The sequence below is a fragment of the Sphaeramia orbicularis genome, chromosome 8, assembly GCF_902148855.1.
Source record: "Sphaeramia orbicularis chromosome 8, fSphaOr1.1, whole genome shotgun sequence".
In the NCBI taxonomy this organism is placed as follows: Eukaryota; Metazoa; Chordata; class Actinopteri; order Kurtiformes; family Apogonidae; genus Sphaeramia; species Sphaeramia orbicularis.
Window position 1 is genome coordinate 54,104,935 of NC_043964.1, and position 18,108 is coordinate 54,123,042.

General features: G+C 40.4%; 1 protein-coding gene across 1 annotated transcript in view; it reads right to left on the bottom strand.

The window, feature by feature from the left end:
- LOC115423521 (beta-1,4 N-acetylgalactosaminyltransferase 1-like) overlaps positions 1–18,108 on the bottom strand; it is a 63,519-nt gene that overhangs the window by 25,425 nt on the left and 19,986 nt on the right. Inside the window, exons 2-8 of the mRNA XM_030140376.1 lie at positions 17,798–17,934; positions 17,313–17,444; positions 10,563–10,669; positions 9,392–9,429; positions 6,162–6,225; positions 4,947–5,060; positions 4,747–4,833 (exon numbers count right to left, since the gene is read on the bottom strand). Coding sequence (XP_029996236.1) covers positions 4,747–4,833; positions 4,947–5,060; positions 6,162–6,225; positions 9,392–9,429; positions 10,563–10,669; positions 17,313–17,444; positions 17,798–17,934 — 679 coding nt within the window. The remainder of the gene's footprint in view (positions 1–4,746; positions 4,834–4,946; positions 5,061–6,161; positions 6,226–9,391; positions 9,430–10,562; positions 10,670–17,312; positions 17,445–17,797; positions 17,935–18,108) is intronic.

Below are 18,108 nucleotides of genomic sequence, written 5' to 3' on the forward strand. Positions count from 1 at the left end.
GACGGTGCCCAGGGTAAAGGTAAAATCCCACTGATATGAATCAGCCACTGGGAACACGTTCAGAGTGCAGAATTGGGACCACAGCACTGAACACACTGAACTGAAACAGAACTGAGAAGTCACATGACACACTGCTGCATCTAACCTGTAGCTCCGCCCACCTTCTCCAGCCTCACTGACTGCACAGAGCGAAGAACACCATTAAACAACATATAGAGCATTTACAGCAATAAATCCTATTCTATACTATATAGCAGGGCTGTCGAACTCATTTTAGTTCAGGGGCCACGTTTAGCCTAATTTGAGCCCCAGTGGGCTGGACCAGTAAAATAATAACAGCCAAAAAAGTACAATTCTATTCTGATCAGGTTTACATTGACAAAGTTTCCTTAAAAATCTGAATAACATGAACAACTTGAATTGTCTTAAGAAAAACAAGTGCAATTTTAACAATATTCTGCCTCGTTTTCTCAGTTTATCATTTACACATGTGCGTTACGATCACACAAAACATTTAGTACCAGGCACAACATTGGGAAAATTACACTGACTTTTCTTAAGACATTTCTGTTTGTTCATAGTTGTTCAGGTTATTCACTTTTTTTTTTTTTTTTTATAAAAGTATAGTTTGGTAATGTAAACATTTTCATGTAATTTTACTTTTTTACACCAAAAAAACAAAAAGAAAATTTTTTGGTTGTCTTTATTTATAGGTTATTATGATAATATTTTACTGGTTCTGACCCACTTGAAATCTAATTGGACCGTATGTGTCTGTATGTGGAACCTGAATTAAAAGAATTTTGACATTATTGATTGTTCAGATCTTCAGTGTAATTTTTGCATTTCATAAATTCATCCTGCAGGCAGGACTGGACCCTTTGGTGGGCCGGATTTGGCCCCCGGGCCGCATGTTTGACCCCTGTACTATATACTATCACTAATTTGTCATTTCTTCCATATATGACCACAGTACTGTGGTAGCCAGAGGTTAATGAGTTCATGGAACAGTATCTATGACTGGCTCCAGTACAAATGCTAACATTTGATTGGCTCTGTGGTAACAGACAAACCCATATTTCGTGTCACTGTAGACATTGCCTTTTTTTTTTCTCATCTGTCACCAAAGGGGCTCCACAGAAAAGTCTTTGAAAGAAAAGAGTTTTTCCAACTATTTCATGAATAAATTGTTGCTGAATTCCCAGAAATGTGACAGTTATGAAGAGTTGTTTGTAGAGTTTCCCAAAAGCTTGTCTAACTCTGAGAGTTATAGTGTGGAGGATTTCAGCCAATCAGCTGTCAGCATTCTGTTCCCTGTGTGTGTGTATGTGGTCTGGTCGATCGCTGCGTGTATGAAAACCGTACATGATATCTGTACCAAACGTCACACACTCATTACCTCTGCCAAGGAGGGGATAAGTGTGGTTTGTCTGTCTGTCTGTCTGTCTGTGTGCAAGGTAACTCAAAAAGTTATGGACGGATTTGGATGAAAATTTCAGGAAATGTTGATTCTGGCACAAGGAACAAATGATTACATTTTGGTGGTGATTGGGGGGGGGGCACTGATCTGCCTTGGTGGAGGTCTGCGCTCTCCAAGTGCTTTTCTAGTTTGTGTTGAGCCCCACTTTTTTCGTATCAGCAACGTGATTGTAGGTTCAATTGTGTGGGAATGATAGTGATTTGAAAATGGCCCAATTCATTTCAGATGAAAAAATTCAGCCATTTTTTTTTTAACCTTTATTGAAGCAACACTAATTGACAAAGAGATTTAAGTACAGTATTATAGAATATTTACATTACATCATCATAATGTGTGTGTGTGTGGGGGGGGTAAGATATATGGCATGTAATATATAAAAGAAACACATGTCAGTCAGTCATTAAAATCAGTGTTCTGTCCTGGTTGTGTAAATGTTCTGTGTGTGGTGGAGTGTGTAAGATGTGTATGTGGTGTGACTGTTGTGATGTGGACTTCTCAAGAAAAGTAAAAGAAAAGAAAATATAATGATAATAAAATAAAAAAAAAATTAAAAAAAAACTAAAGAAAATAAAAGAAAATAAAAAAGGGAAAAAAAAAGAAAAAATAGATAAATTAAATAAATAAATTTTAAAAAATAACAAAAATCAGGGATATGACCAAATACAATCATTAAGTAGCTGAAACTAAGTGAGATGAGGAGAAAGGAAAAGGAGAGAGAGAAAGAGAGAAAAAGAAAAGGGAGGAAAACGGGGGTTAATAAAAAATAAATGAGTAAATAAATGAAAATAACCAAATGAGATTCAAAGTACAATTTAAAGTACGAAGTACAAGTTTTTTTGCAATTTTAACCATATCAGTGCATTGAACCATTAACGGTTAAAGCTGTGTATGACTTTCATCAGATCTGTCAAACCTGAGTCATAGCCTAAGTATTATGAATCCGTTAGTCTTTCCGTGATTACACACCTGAATCTCTTTCCTCACCGTGAACAGAGCCTGTAGGTCACTCTGGCATTTCGGCAATTTGTTGGGACATGCACTGTGGGAAGTGGACTTCCACACCATGTGCGCAGATAGCACTGGGGACGGGGGGACGGGGGGGATGTGTTCCCCCCAGATTTATAGTGACCCCATCCATCCCCCCTAGTTGATCAGTTTACAATACACTGATTCCAGAAGGTGTCAGACTGGAGCAGATCCATGCTGAGTTGGAAAACAAGGTGTTCAATTCTCCTCATAATCCTCAGTTAATGACAGTGCACAGCTGATCCACTTACATCCAGTGTTTGCGCTGTCTTATGCCTACGACTAATGGTGCGTTCAGTTGTACTCGTAAACCAGAGGTTTGAAGTCGGAAAAGCATTGAAATGTAGCATCTACAAGCATAAACGTTGGGTTTTCATTTTAATTCAATAACTATCAGGTTTTTTTTAATTCCATGTTCCATGATGTCCTAGTTTTTAAACTGGGAAAGGCTAAGTTCACATGGTATGGAGGGGCGCCAAATTACATACACACAAAGAAAAACCCCAAATAAAATAAAAAATAAATAGATAAATAAAAATATCTGTATAATAAACTTTAAACATACCTTTTACACTTCCTTGACATGTTTTCTCTGAAATAAATCATAATCAAGCCTCAATATGACAAGTCTTTATTCCTCTTTTCCCACTTTGTGGATTCTGTCGTTCACATTTATTTATTATTCACTATTAAAGGCATGACACCAACTCACATGATCTGAAACATGATAAGTATCTTAACAGTTTAAATTATTTCTCATTGGATATTTCTTTCTCTTAGATTTATTTCTCTTATACTTAAGGTTCAATTACATTCATTCTTTACTTCTGTATGGACTGTTTTATATAAATCTGGGATTCCTTTATACATCTATTGCACAAATCTAAACCAATTCCAGTATTAATTCACAGTCTCAAATATTTAACATTTTGCAAATCAACATATCAGTGACAATCAATATTTTGAAGATTTTCATATGTCAGGCCGAGGGTTTTTGATATGGATCAGTTGTTTAAGTCAGTGTATACTCCTGTTATCCAACACATTATGTTTATAATCTTTTACATGAAGGCACAATTGTGAATAGCTTCAATTTTATTTTATTACTAATTTTTGCACATAGGTTCTTTGCTTTTTTTGGCAGAATTCAGTTCAAGTTTTGGTGCTGAGAATGAGATTCTTCATCCAGTAGAAATCAGCAAAGGCATGAAGTTCTGTGACTGACACACCAGACAAATAACAGTTTGATCATGTATGACTAGTGTTGATCAGGTAGTGCGTCAGAAAACTCAAGATTCTAATGATATAAATATATATATATATATATATATATATATATATATATATATATATATATACACACACACTCAGACACACACACACACACACACACACACAAATATTTACAGCTTGCCCCCCCCAGTTCTAAAATCCTATCTGCGCCCCTGTTCCACACACCTGCAGGAGTGGCAACAGCACACATGTTGACCAATTGAATGCAGGTGCGTGGAAGTCCACTTCCCACAATGCATGTTGCGACAAATTTCTGAAAATGCCAGAGTGACCTACCAGCTCTGTTTGTACACACACAGAGTGTTTATGGTGGAGTACACTTTGAAACTGTTCATGGTGAGGAAAGAGATTCAGGTGAGTAATCACAGAAAGACGTATTTGTGATACTTCAGCTATGAATCAGGTTTTACAGATTTGATGAAAAAATGGTGATGAAAGTCATACGCAGCTTTAAGTTATAGCACAGCTTTCAAAACCAGGAGGCACATTTTTGCGATATGTTCTGGTGTATTTCCAAAGCTCTGGGCTGCATCTTTTTTTTTTTTTCAAAGTTTCCTGATACTAATAAATCAGTCAGTGAGTCATGAAAACAGTAATCTGAACCCCATGCCTGTCATTGCATACAAGCACACAGTAATTACCCCTGTCACACCCTGTACAAGTAACGGTATTTGACCTAAGGTGTACAGTCATTGTTCACAAAACAAAGGTGAGCATTAAATTCCATATGAACTACTGCTGTGCACATGCACTCACCTAAAGTCCCATATACACAGTAACTCCCTGCACATAAAAACCCACAATGCAATGCAGGCCACACCCACAGCTCATCACGGTGTGTATGTTTTTTGGCATAATTGTTAATTTGATAATTGCCTTGTTTTGATTTGTTTTACTAACCTATACTGTCCATAGTGTTCTAAATCCACCTGTCAGTCTGTTCTTACCTGTTCCCATGTCATACAGGACCGGCAGCTGAGGCTGTTTGATGACAACAGGAAACACAGCTTTGTGGTTCTCAAACTGGAAGCTGACTAAAAACAGAATGAAACACTTCACATGTAATAACTAAAACCAAACACAATAGATCCTTTCAGTGTAACTTCACCTGTACTCTATCAAAGGTCAGCTTTGGGTGAACACCTACCCAGATCTCCAGTGTTGACATGATAGTCTGTGCTCTTATAGGACACTTTTGACAGCAGGGCGTTGAGGAACAGCAGGTTATTTGACTGTACCGTCAGTGTCGTTTCACCATTTCCTGTCATTTAAAAAGCATCACAAGAAAAACACTTCAGTAACATCACACTCTTTACCACTATCACCCTATACTTGGCAATGGAAAAAACTGTTCCACTCAGTCCCATTGAAGTGCATGGACGCTGAGCGTCTACGGACAAATGCACTGAGCAGAGATGGAGGAGAAAACAGAGACACGAGAATGGAGGAGAAGTGAACAACATCCAGTCCACTGATCTGGGATCAAACTGATTCTGAACAAACTCGTCTGTGAGATGAACGTGTTCTAACACATTTGGAGTCAATGAAATGTCAACACAACTGACCATATTTGAGCATTTAATTTTTGTAATTTTAGGGAAAGCTGAGCTTCCACTGCAGTCTGACAGAAAACACCTCTGGTAGGTTCAGACCTGCTCATTCAGGTTAGCCATGTGGTCAACTGCCCTCATTATAAACTTAGACCTGATCAGCTGAGGCAACCTCCGATCAGGCTTGGACTGGAGGCATTAGGCATGATGGGTAATCACTGCCCCACAGACTGGACTGGAGGCACTAGGCATGATGGGTAATCACTGCCCCACAGACTGGACTGAAGGCACTAGGCATGATGGGTAATCACTGCCCCACAGACTGGACTGGAGGCACTAGGCATGATGGGTAATCACTGCCCCACAGACTGGACTGAAGGCACTAGGCATGATGGGTAATCACTGCCCCACAGACTGGACTGGAGGCACTAGGCACTGGGGCGTCGAACAGGGGGGTAAACGTGACAAATTCATGGGGCCCAGGACTGAAAATTTCGTGTAAGGTCTGCAGTAGAATAGAAGCATAGAAGCTCAGAGTCGGACGTTGAAAACATGTTAAGTTTCACTTTCACTTCACGCCAGCGTTAGCTACACTAGTTATAGACCGCACCCCCATGTATATAACTGCTGCCTCTACCCCATGTACATACCCCCCCCCCAACAAATCGAGAAGATACTGAATTTTATAAAGAGTCCACAACGTTTAGCTTTCATGGGGCCCACAATTACTCACGGCACTCCAGACTAGGCATGATGGGTAATCACTCCATCCACTTCTTGTTTGGCATTTGCATTAATAGCTGGACTCTCACCTTTAACTTGAACTCCTTCTGTGGACATGGTGCTGAGGACACCTTTGGACACATTCAAAGTCACCTAGAGCAGATGGATGAGAATAAAGTAGACAGCTGTGAGAACGGCACAGTCTGCTAGCTTCAGTTTAACGTGGCTGAAACGGTGACAATCCATGCAATGACTGTTGTGGTAAACAGGTAAATGATAGAAAACTGGGCCTTTGTACGACGAAACCAGGCCCGGTTCCAGATGGCTTTCATTGGGGGGGGGGCGGTAGAAGCTGTTGATTGGACGGACAACCCTCCCCCTCGTGACAGCACACTTGTTCATCATTGATTTTATTAAATTATCTTCATCTAATGAATGGGTCTATAACACTCTGCTGCTGTTACATTAATGATGGACAGTCCGTTAATCCAGGTCCAGCCTTCTGTTTGGAGCCAGAGGACGAAGGTGGAATGACAGCAGTGGATCAGAACTCAGCCTTGATGCTAGATGCTCCTCCATCAGTCGCTGACATGGGGGCTAGGCTACTAGCTTAGAAATATGCGAAGTTTGTGGACACGGTAACTAAACCTGCCCATGGAAAACTGACATTTTCGACAGATGTTTTAGTTAATATCAGACGGAGCTAGCAAAGCAGTTTAGTGTTTATATGAGCGCTGTTTAAGTTAGAAATCATCTCTGCTGCTACGTTGTTAGTGTCGGTCAACTTATTGGAGCAAGTGGTGCTACCGTGATGTATGAAACAGAAGTCAGCCAACAGCGTAACCATGGCAACAGACACACGTAGCCAATTTAGTTAAAGCAGTGATATTTGTCTTTTTTAAATGTTATTCTTCCTTTTCTCTCACTTCCCTGTGGTCTCCATAAACTGTAAATGCTCTGCCTGAGTCTGAATTCTTCATCCATTCAACTCCACAGCTCCATCTTCAACCCTATTTCTGAGTAATGACACCACAAAGGTGGTTTGGAGCGCTGGCCCTTTAAATGCACATGAGACACTTCAGGCCCCGCCCCCTCCAGGTTGCTCTGTCCTGTTCAACCGGTAATGGGCTCCAAGTTTGGACATATTTTCAGTCTGGACCACAACCGCTGATGACGACAAACAATTATGGAGAAATACTGGAGAAATGTTCATCTAAAGTCTGGACCTGATATGAGCAAATGTTGTGATGTAACAAATTTAGCAGGAATTCAAACAGGTTGTATAAATCCACTGGATGTTTGTCCACATTAATATGAAGACAGTTTTGCAGCAGCTGGAGGGTTCAAATTCAAACTGTATGAACTATTAGGGTCCAAATCCACAAAGAAATGAAGCACAGACTAAGAAAAGTGGGTTTAGACAAATATGAGCCCTTTAAACATTACATCTTGAAAGTGATTGATATGATATTGAGTGACTGATTGGTATGACAGAACAATTCACGGGAGTAAAATCACAAGTTCTTACGTTGCCACTGAAAAGTTCCTCTTTAGGTGATTCTGTCTTATTTTAAGTGTAATGACATATTTGGACCAGAAATGAGAAAAATACACTTGGCAAGATTTAGATTTTTTCCAGTGTTATTCCTCCACCAACGGTCCCTGGAAACCCCTGATGTATGGACTTCAGCGGGCCTCCCAGGCCTGTAGTTTTCATCCAGGCTTCCCAAATACCAACCCAAACATCATCAGACATCTACCAACTCCTCCTGGCACTTCTGATTTGTTGTAGTCTGTATATATTCATAAATGAAGGTGTTTGTTGGCTTTAGCCTTGTAGGCATCCGTAAATATCTTGACTGTTTTATTTAATTATTACAATAATCTCTGACGTGCAGGTACCTGAAGAAGTAAGTTCATTTGTGTTTGAGAGTCGTCGGACAGACTCTAGACCAGGGGTTTCAAACTCATTTAGTTCAGGGGCTACAATCGGGCAAATCTGACCCCAAGTGGGCCGAACCAGTAAAATACTAACATAATGATAAATAAATAATGTCAATTCCAAACTTTCTTCTATGTTTTAGAGTGAAAAAGGTCAAAAATTACATCATGAAAATGTTTTCATCTACAAACTATCCTTTGAAACAATGTGAATAACATAAACAAACTAAAATTTTGTAAGAAATATAGGTGTGATTTTTACAATATTATTACTTCAGTTTATCATTTATGAGTGTACATTAAAACTTACAGATCACAGTGGCTCTACAAATACACAAAACATTTAATAACAGACATAATATTTTAAAATTGCACTTCTTGACACATTTCATTTTTCTTCTTATTTCTTCAGGTTATTCATGGTTTTTGAGAAATGATAGTTTGCTTTAGTGTAAATACAGTAAAATTACATGAAAATATTTGCAGTTTCAAGGAGAAAATTTGGAGTTGCCATTATTTATAGGTTATTATGACAATATTTTACTGGTCTAACCAAGTTGAGATTGAATTGGTCTGAATGTGGAACCTGAAATAAAATGATAGTTAATATCTTACTAATAATTTAATTTTTTGCATTTCACAAATTCATCCCACGGGCCAGACTGGACCCTGTGGCGGGCCGGATTTGGCCCCCAGGCTGCATGTTTAACACCCCTGCTCTAGACCTTTATCAGTAACTATAGAGCAGTAGGCTTAAGTACCTTTACGTATCCATCCCATAAACCATATATCTAGACTAGATGGCTTAAAATCGTAGTAGTAGCCCATCCATTGAACTATTCTTCTGACACAAGGTGAAGTTTTTGTTGCTAAAATAATAAATGATAGTATCTGATTGTATAGCAAGTATAGCATAAACACACTGGTTACGGGTTTGGAAAGGCTTTAGCATGGTTTCTGTACATGCACATACAGACTGACCTCCACCTGTCCACTGGAATCCTCATATTTACTGTAGACATTAGCAAACTACTGAGACACTGCCATCATTTTCAAACAATCAGCCATCTTGTCTCAATGACTCCATCACTGCTTCCACCACCACCACCACCACCATCACACCATCACTACCACTTCCACCACCACCATCATCACCACCATCATCACCACCGCCAACACCACCATCACATCCCCACCACCACTACCACCACCACCACCACCATCATCACACCATCACCACCACTACCACCGCCACCACCACCACCCTCACCACCACCATCAACCACCACCACTACCACCGCCACCATCAGGTGATTTGAAAGAGAATGCTGATCATGAGAAGAGCTTATTCATTGCGTCTTTGAAATGACACACCAACCTCGTAGCTGGATCTTGCTCCTGTGTGCAGCACTAAACCTGCAATGAAAATGAACCCATAGTTTGATTCTCTCCTCTTAACCCTTAAAGACCCAGTGCTACTTTTATGTCACTTCCCAAATGATTTTTTCTGTATATTTAACCTTTATTATGCAAATTTATCACCATTTATTATATTATTATCCTCTGTTTTGTTTTGTTTTTCAGTGAAAAATGAATGTTCTTATCTTTAATTCACTGATCATATAGATGTTCATAAAAGCTAAGATTAAAGTTGAGGGTTATTATATCAGAAATAGAGGAAACTGAAGAAAATGTGACTTTTTTTTAATCCAATCTGTCATTAACTGAACATAAACCCAGTGTGTCCATCCACTGTCATTGATCCAACTCCATGGGTTTTACTGGTGAATCAATGTCGTTGAGGATGACGGTGTTTCCACAGTAACTACGGAGCCTCAGAACGTCCAAATGGGTCATATCTGATGACCATGAAAAGATGAAGAACTGCATTTGGATTAACATGTATTAAACAGTTTAGATCAGTAGATAGTTTTGGTTCAAGGTGGACGTTTGGGTCTTTAAGGGTTAAAGGTGGTTGTTTGGGTCTTTAAGGGTTAAGCAAGACCATCAGGAAGCCAGGCTCTGTGGACTCTGGAGACAAAAGAATCTAAAGAGTCCCTGTACTCTGACATTCCACTGTGGAGGCAGTGATCTACCAGCCAAACGTGACTTTTTGCTGATCTTCACTTTATTGACATTCATGGAACCCTCTGTAAACCTTTGGCAGTTGTATGAAAGGCTTCCTGTGTGATTTCAGCTGACCTGTGTTGTCTGACTGCACCTTAACTCTACTCAGGTCTATTCCAGTAGAAACAAGTCAATATTCTATCAAGTAAATGGCAGTTTACCAAAGTAGACTATTACAGAACTACAGCCTTTGGATGCAGTGACCTCTGTCATGGGGATCAGGTCTATCTTTGACCTTGTGCCTTGTATCTATCCCAACTGTCAGTGGATGCACAAAGGATCATCGGCCTAGGTTCTTCTGCCTGAACCTGTCCCGCAGCAGTGTCTATTTCACTACTTTTATATGACCTTGCTTGGATGACCTTGCCTTTTTCAAAGGGCCATTGTTTTTGTAGCATACAGCTGTAAAGAATGTACCATACCTGGTATAAGAGTGGAGGTCAGGGGTCGTACTGTAAACCCCTGGATGGGATACTGCAAGGGAGAGTTAGGTGAAGCAAGCAGCAGTCTCGTTAAGACAGACTTCGTCCTGTAGAAGGAATAAAGATAATGGGAGTGAAGGTGGACTGTTGGAGAGGAAGTAGGCTGATAAAACTGAAGTTCCACAAACACATTCAGGCCCATAAGTATTTGGACAGTGACACAACTTTGTGTAATTTCTCCTCTGTACATCACAGCGGTGGATTTGAAATTAAATAATCGAGATGTGACTGAAGCGTGGATATTTAGCACTAATTCAATAAAAGGTTTTTGGTTAAACAAAAATACTGTGTAAACCACTTATGAATGACAACCATTTTAAAGTCCTTCCATTTTCAGGGCCTTAAAAGTCACTGGACGACTGAGTGACAATGAGCTTCATGTTCAGATGTGGTTCGTTCCACTGGTGAGCTCAGCAACACCAAGGCCCAATCCCAGTTCACCCCTTGGCCCTTCCCCTTACCCCTACCCATTGGCCCTTGCACTTGGCACTACCCCTTGAATCTGAGTTGCAAAGGGTAGGAGTTGAAATATTCCCTTATCAGATGGGACAACGCTTCCAGACCTGTTACATCAGCAGCAGTCGTCGATGCCGCTATAAACAGATGCAACAACCTTGTTTCCGAAAGAATTCCCCATGCCGTCAGCAGCTGTAACCGATTAAATGAAGTGATTTATGAAGAAAATACGTACATTTGTTTGTTTCTTTCATCACTGCTGCATTTTTAAATGTGTTTACCTCCATCTTGCTGATGACTCAAACAGAATTATGGGAGATCCCCCCCCCCGTTTGTAGTGTGTTCCTGAAAAATCTCCATTTGGAGGGGAAAAGAGCCCTCCCCCTTAGCCCTTCCCCTCTGACTCATTGAGAATCGGGACACCCCTCCCCCTTCACGTGAACATGCAAAATAGAGGGGGAGGGGTAAGGGGGAGGGGCCAAGGGGTGAAATGGGATTGGGCCCCGAAGGTCTGAAAACCACAGAAGACAGTTAAAGTAGATGATCCCAGCGGAGGTGGGCAGGTCACCTTCACCAAGGTAAATACAGATGGGTAACAATTAGGGCTGGGTATCATGGTCAATTTCCATAATCGATTTGATTTCAATTCATAAGGTTCTGAATCGATTAATCACGATTCGATTCGATCCAATATCAATTCGATTCAGTATTAATTGACTGATTCATATTAATTTAGTGATATCAAAGTACAATTTTTGAGTTGTAACCTGATTATTTGAGTACTGCAGTCATGCAACACATCAATACTGGGATCAGTATTGATATTAGAAAGGAAATAAACATGACATTTCAGCAGGAAGCAGCTGAATCTGCTCTGAAATAATTAACAGGACTGCAGTGTGTGTGTGTGTGTGTGTGTGTGTGTGTGTGTGTGTGTGTGTGTGTGTGTGTGTGTGTGTGTGTGTGTGTGCTCCGTGATTGTTGGTCACGGAGCGGGGCGGGGGGGACTAGGTGGGGTAGTGTTACGATCGGACATTGCCGCTTTACTCTTCCTCTAACTCCATACTCAGCCACAGGTGATAGTATGGATCCAGGTTATTATTCCAAGAACGACCAGCTTCCGAGACTTGCCTCGGAGAACCTCCGGGCGGCCAGTTCCTTCACACTGCGGGTTCGAGTTTGAGGTCGGGAGGACCTCCGGTGGGGGGGGGGTGGGGGGTTTTCCGCACCCTTCCTCCGCATCTTTTCCACGAGAGCCGTTGCGAGCCCCGTCTTCTCCAGGGGTTCACAAGACGCAGCCAGCTGCGCTTCTGTGTACTCTCGGTCCTGCTCTGAAAAATCGATCTCATCCACTAATCGATTACACAAAATTAAAACGAAATCGATCTAAGATTGATTAATTTAATTTTTTTGCCCAGCCCTAGTAACAGTAAGGTGGTAATCACAGAAAGGACAGATTCAAATGTACCAGAAAATAATATAAAGAAGATGGACTGGTCTGAACAAAAGATTCTCTGAACAGATTAAAATAAGATGAACTTGCACCAGAATGACAGTAAGAGAAGAGTCTGGAGAAGAAAAGGAGCAGCTCATGATCCAAAGCAGACGAGGTCAAGTGTCCAGCATGGTGGACAGTGTCATGGTGGGGACATGCGCGGCTGCCAGTGAAGGAACAGGATGAACCCTGAAGTGTAAAAGGATGTCCTCTGGGCTCAGGTTCAGGTAAATGCTACAGATTTGATAGGACAAAGCATCAGTTCACAGATGGACGATGACCTAGAACAGCGTCTCCAAACCAGAGGTGTGAGAAACCAGCAGGTGTGCCGTGGAAGATTATCCAGTTTCACCTGATTGGTGTAAGCGAGCAGCGTGATATAGAGACATACGACTGACGCACCAACGATTCACTACGACAACAGGCTCCTGTTCCCTTTGGCAAAATAAAAGTGAAAGTGAACCGGCCCTGATGCAGCGCATTCTGTTGATAAAGCCCCCCTCACTAGTGATAACCCTGGGGATCGGGGTGGGGCGGGGGGGATAGGCCTCCCATACTATTATATGACGAACCTCAGTGTGTAAACTGGGGGGTCCGTCCGAGGGGTCGCTGATGCACCCCTCTCAGCTTTCTTGTTCCAAACACCACGTGACAATGTTGCCAATGCACCCCTGATGTGCCCCCCCCAACAAAGCTATTTCAGTTCTGTCCCTTTCTCCACAACCTACTGTGTCTATGCGAGCTGAGCACGACTGATATGAAGATGAAAAAGGAGAGAGACTCCGAGCTGTTGAGGAGGATTCATGTGTGTCTGTCTTCAGTTCCTGCAGGAATATCAGCTTTGTGTTCAACTAAACAGGCCCAGGTTTCACACTGAGACTAGATTTGAATGATATATCAATAAATATACTTTTTGTGACAATTTTGTTTGGTGGTGTGTCTTGTGATTTCCTAATGTAAAATATGGGCCGTGGCTCAAAAAGGTTGGGACCTAGAACAGACTGAAAAATCAACACGACAGCTTTTGAAGGTAAAGAAATGGCAAAATCAATCACTTGGTTTTAACCTCGAGCAGCTTTTCAGTTTCTGAAGACTAAACTGAGGGCAGAAAGTATCTGCAAAAAGCAACTGAAGGGGGCTGTGTTAAAGGCCTGGAAAAGCATCTGCAGGAGGAAACTCAGCCTTTTGAGACGTCCATGGGTTCCAGACTTCAGGCAGTGAAGAGGATTTTCATTCAAACAATCCTCATGTTTATAACAAGGATATTTTTCCAGTTATGTTTGAGCCTGTGAAAATGGAGGGACTTGATTTAAAATGGTTGTAATTCCTGAATCAGAGTGTTTACTCTTTATCCAAATAGAAATTCCAGACTTTTTCAAAAATGGTATTTCCCCCCCCACACACACACCTTGTCTTTATGTACTTTTATACTCATGTTCCCACTTTTTATGTTGAGATTGTACCTGTTGTGTGTAGTAGAAAAGTTCATTTTCATAAATGTATGAATGAGTGCATAATTCATCTGAAATATTATTTTAATTTAAATAGCTGAAGTCTCAAGTTTAATCCCATATTAGTCAGTGGTAGTTAGGATTCTTTTGTTTCACTGGTTAGTGGTAAAGTTTGTCAAAATACTAAACTGACAGATTTATGAACACAGGACTTAAGTTTTACTTTAGGTACACTTTGAAATACACATGCCCACACAGGAGTGTAAACCACTGGAGATAAGATGGAAACACTGTCAGTATAGGGTTAAACATCTGCCTGACTTTAGAGTCAGATGACACCAGTCCATCTTTGTGACCCAACCCACTTAGCCCACAGGGGCTTCAGCCCATAGTTTACAGATCAGTTTACAAGGATTATAACAGTGACGTGCATTTGAATGTCTGGATCCATTTCCTGCTGGGTGTGGATCCTCAGCTGAGTTATATTTTGTTTGTGGTCAGATCAAGTTAAAAAATAAATTTATAAAAATGAGATATAAAAGAATCCAGACTTATTTTTGGAGCTTCCAACAAAAGAACATGTTTAACAGTTTCCAACAGGTTTAGTTTGATCTCCTGCCAGGCAAAGCATCTGGGATTTTATTTTATTCTATTTAAATTTGTAAAATGCTTTCTTTAAAATGCCTTTTATACTTCAGTTTGTAAGTTAAGGACAGGAAGTCTTGTTAGTAGGGTAATACTACTGACTGGGTTTAAAACCCAAAGACTTGAGACTTCAGCAGCACTTATTCCCATGCTTCATCACAGTTGGTTTCTTCTGAGTTGTCAAATACATATTTTAAATGTGTGCTGTTCCCTGTGTGTCTTTATCACAGAGCTCTGTTGGGTGAAGAAAACACTTTAAACTCCAGAAGACCATTCAGACCAGGTAATACTATGAAACATTACTGTTGCACTGACTTTTATGGTTGGCCTTTTTTTCATCTATTTTGAGCCAGAACTGTCTCACAGAACCAGTTTGGATTATCTGGTGCTAATATGGTGTTAAATGCACTAGAATACAGGAAATGGCATCTACTTAATTGAAAATGTTCTGGAGTAGGACCCCCAGAGCCCCCAGGGATTTATTTCCTTCATATATCCTACACCTCTGTGTGTTCTTCACAGTCCAACATTGAATCTACACAGTTCTCATGGATGCTGATCCTAACTACGAACTAACTTGAGTAGTCTGTCGAGTTAGTCTGTTTTAAGGCTGTATAATGTGCCGTTTGTAAATATAAATATGTCTAAAGTACCCTCAAAAACCCATGGAACTTAATGCCCTCTTCAGTGGTGAGAACGCTCTGTATGTGCCCTTTTTACCTTTTCATCCCTGAGCTTCAAAAAGTCTGTGCACGTCACTGTTTATGCTGATGACTGTCAAATTTACATGTCCATTTCTAAGAACAGCCGCTGTCCCCTGACATCCCTACTCGACCATCTGTGTGACGTCAAGGCTTGGTTAGCCCAGAGTGTTTTTAAAGGTGCAGGAGACTTTTGTGACCAATTTTTCATCCAATCTGTCAAACCTCAGTCATATCCTCAGTGTGATGAATCTGTCAGTCTGTCTGTCATTACTCACCTGAATCTCTTGCATTATGGTGAACAGTTTCTTAGTGCCATCCACCAGAAACAAACCATGTGTTTACAAACAGAGCCGGGAGGGAACTCGGGCATCTTTGGAATTTTGTTGCGACGTGCATTGTGGGAAGCAAAGGCTCGCACAGCCGCCTGACAGCGGCAGCTGGAACAGACACAACGCGAAAACAGCAGGAGCTCCCTTCCCTCTATGTCAGGGCTGTCAGACTCATTTTGGTTCAGTTCCATATTTAGCCCAATTTGATCTGCAGCGGGCCAGACCAGTAAAATAATGACTTAATAACCTAGAAATAATGACAAATCCAAGTTTTTCTTTTTGTTTTAGTACAAAAAACCCCCAATTAAATTATAAAAATATTAACATTTTAGAAAAAAGATGTGAATAACCTGAAAAAACAGAAATATCATTTGAAAAATTTAGCGCAGTTTTAACAATATTATGCCTGGACTTATTATTTATACATGTACATTTACACACAATGTGACATAAACATTTGGTAACAGGCAGAATATTGTTAAAACTTTGGAGTTTGGAACTAAAATGTGAACAATTTCTACAATATTACATCTCTTACTAACAACTCCAGATCACAGTGGATCCATAAATGCACAAAACATTTAGGAACAGGCAGAATATTGTTCAAATTGCACATTTGGGGTTGTTCATCTTTGTTTTTATTTATGTATTTATTTGTATTTTATTGTGAAAGAATAGTTTTGTAAATGTAAATATTTTCACAGTGTAATGGGATTTTTTTCACTCAAATTTTTTCCACATAATTTTACACAAAGAAAATTTGTGGTTGTCATTATTTATGGGTTGCTGTGTTGTTATTTTTACTGTAGATCACATTGGTCTGTTTGTGGAACCTGAACCAAAAGGATTTGAACACCCTGTTCAGGTTCATTTTTGCACTTTCATCCCGCAGGCCAGAATGGAACCTTTGGCGGGGGGGCCAGATTTGGTCCCCGGGCCGCATGTTTGACACCTGTGCTCTATGCATATTCCTCCAGCCGTTTCCGCGTTTCAGCCGTTTCTGTGTCATGTTTGTTTCATCCATATAATACCATATTGTTGCTCTGCTGCTGCTGTCAGGCGGCTGCATGAACCTCCCTTTCCCACAATGCACGTCGCAACAAAATTCCAAAGTTGCCCAAGTGACCTTCCGGCTTGGTTTGTAAACAAACGGTTTGTTGGGACCCCTCTGAGGTTCTGTGCATCCGTCCCAAAGTCTCCAGCCTTGGCATCAGCACAGACAGTGATTTGAACCTAGACAAACAGATGAGGGCTTTCTCTGTGGTCGGCCCCAGACTCTGGAACGCCCTTTTATTCTCTGGCTTTTAACTCCACCTGAGTTGTGTGGTTCTCTGTGTCTGTTATTTATTTTATTACTTTTAACTATTTGATTGTATTGTTTTATTTATAGCATTGTTTTAGTTTTATGTACTTATTTATGGTTTTTAGTGCGTTTTCTTTTATTTGAGTATTTTAATGAGGACTGGTGAAGCTAAATAGAGAAGATTTGTTTTATTGTTTTTAGGATTCTATGTGCAGCACTTTGGAAACATTCTTGTTGTTTAAATGTGTTCTATAACTAAAGTGGATTAGATTGGATCAATAATTCAGTGAAAAAACCAATCAGTCACCTGGTCTTGTGGTGTTGGAGCTCCTTGGATCGGCGTTGCACCACCTCATCATATTTCTCTTTAGAGATGTGATCTTTGAGCATCACTGAACCAGGAGCACATGTGCATGGACCACTTTGGACTGGAGGCAGCCTGGAAGAGTCAATGAAACACTGAGGTTTGAACAATCATAGTTCTGCTAAACTCTCGCCAACACATACTGTACACACTATACAGGAAGTAGCATGTTAGAAATAAACTTCAGGTATGTGTTTGGAACTATTAACCGTTACACACTGGAAAGAGGAGGAGGTTTCAGAGTCAGGACAGTGTCTTATGTGGTCAAACCAGTTTGATCCAAATGCAGAGGACGGTCAGGTAGAGTTAAAAGGATCATGGTAACCAGAGTAAAGTATGGATTCTGTTAAACAATTACTAACATTGGGACTGAATGAAAAGGTGGAGTGGATTTAATCATTGAGATGTTTGTAATACTGTAACTTTACCAAGTTTTGAGCATGGTGGGAACCTCTGTGGGTGTCTGTCCGCAGAAGTCATGGAATACAAAGTTGTAGAAGTAGAAGACGATCGACAGGATCATCACACACCCAACAGCAAAATGTGCTCTAGTAAACCAAGTCATCTGCAAAGAAACGCACACACAGTGGTGTAAGTGAGTACAAGAGATTAGAAGAGGCGAATCACAACAAAACAAACAATTAAAATAAAAATTAAAAATACCCAATGTCATGTGGTAAAAGGCCTTTTTGGTGCTACCTTAATGTTTGTCTTAATAAAGTTTTCCAAACCATATATG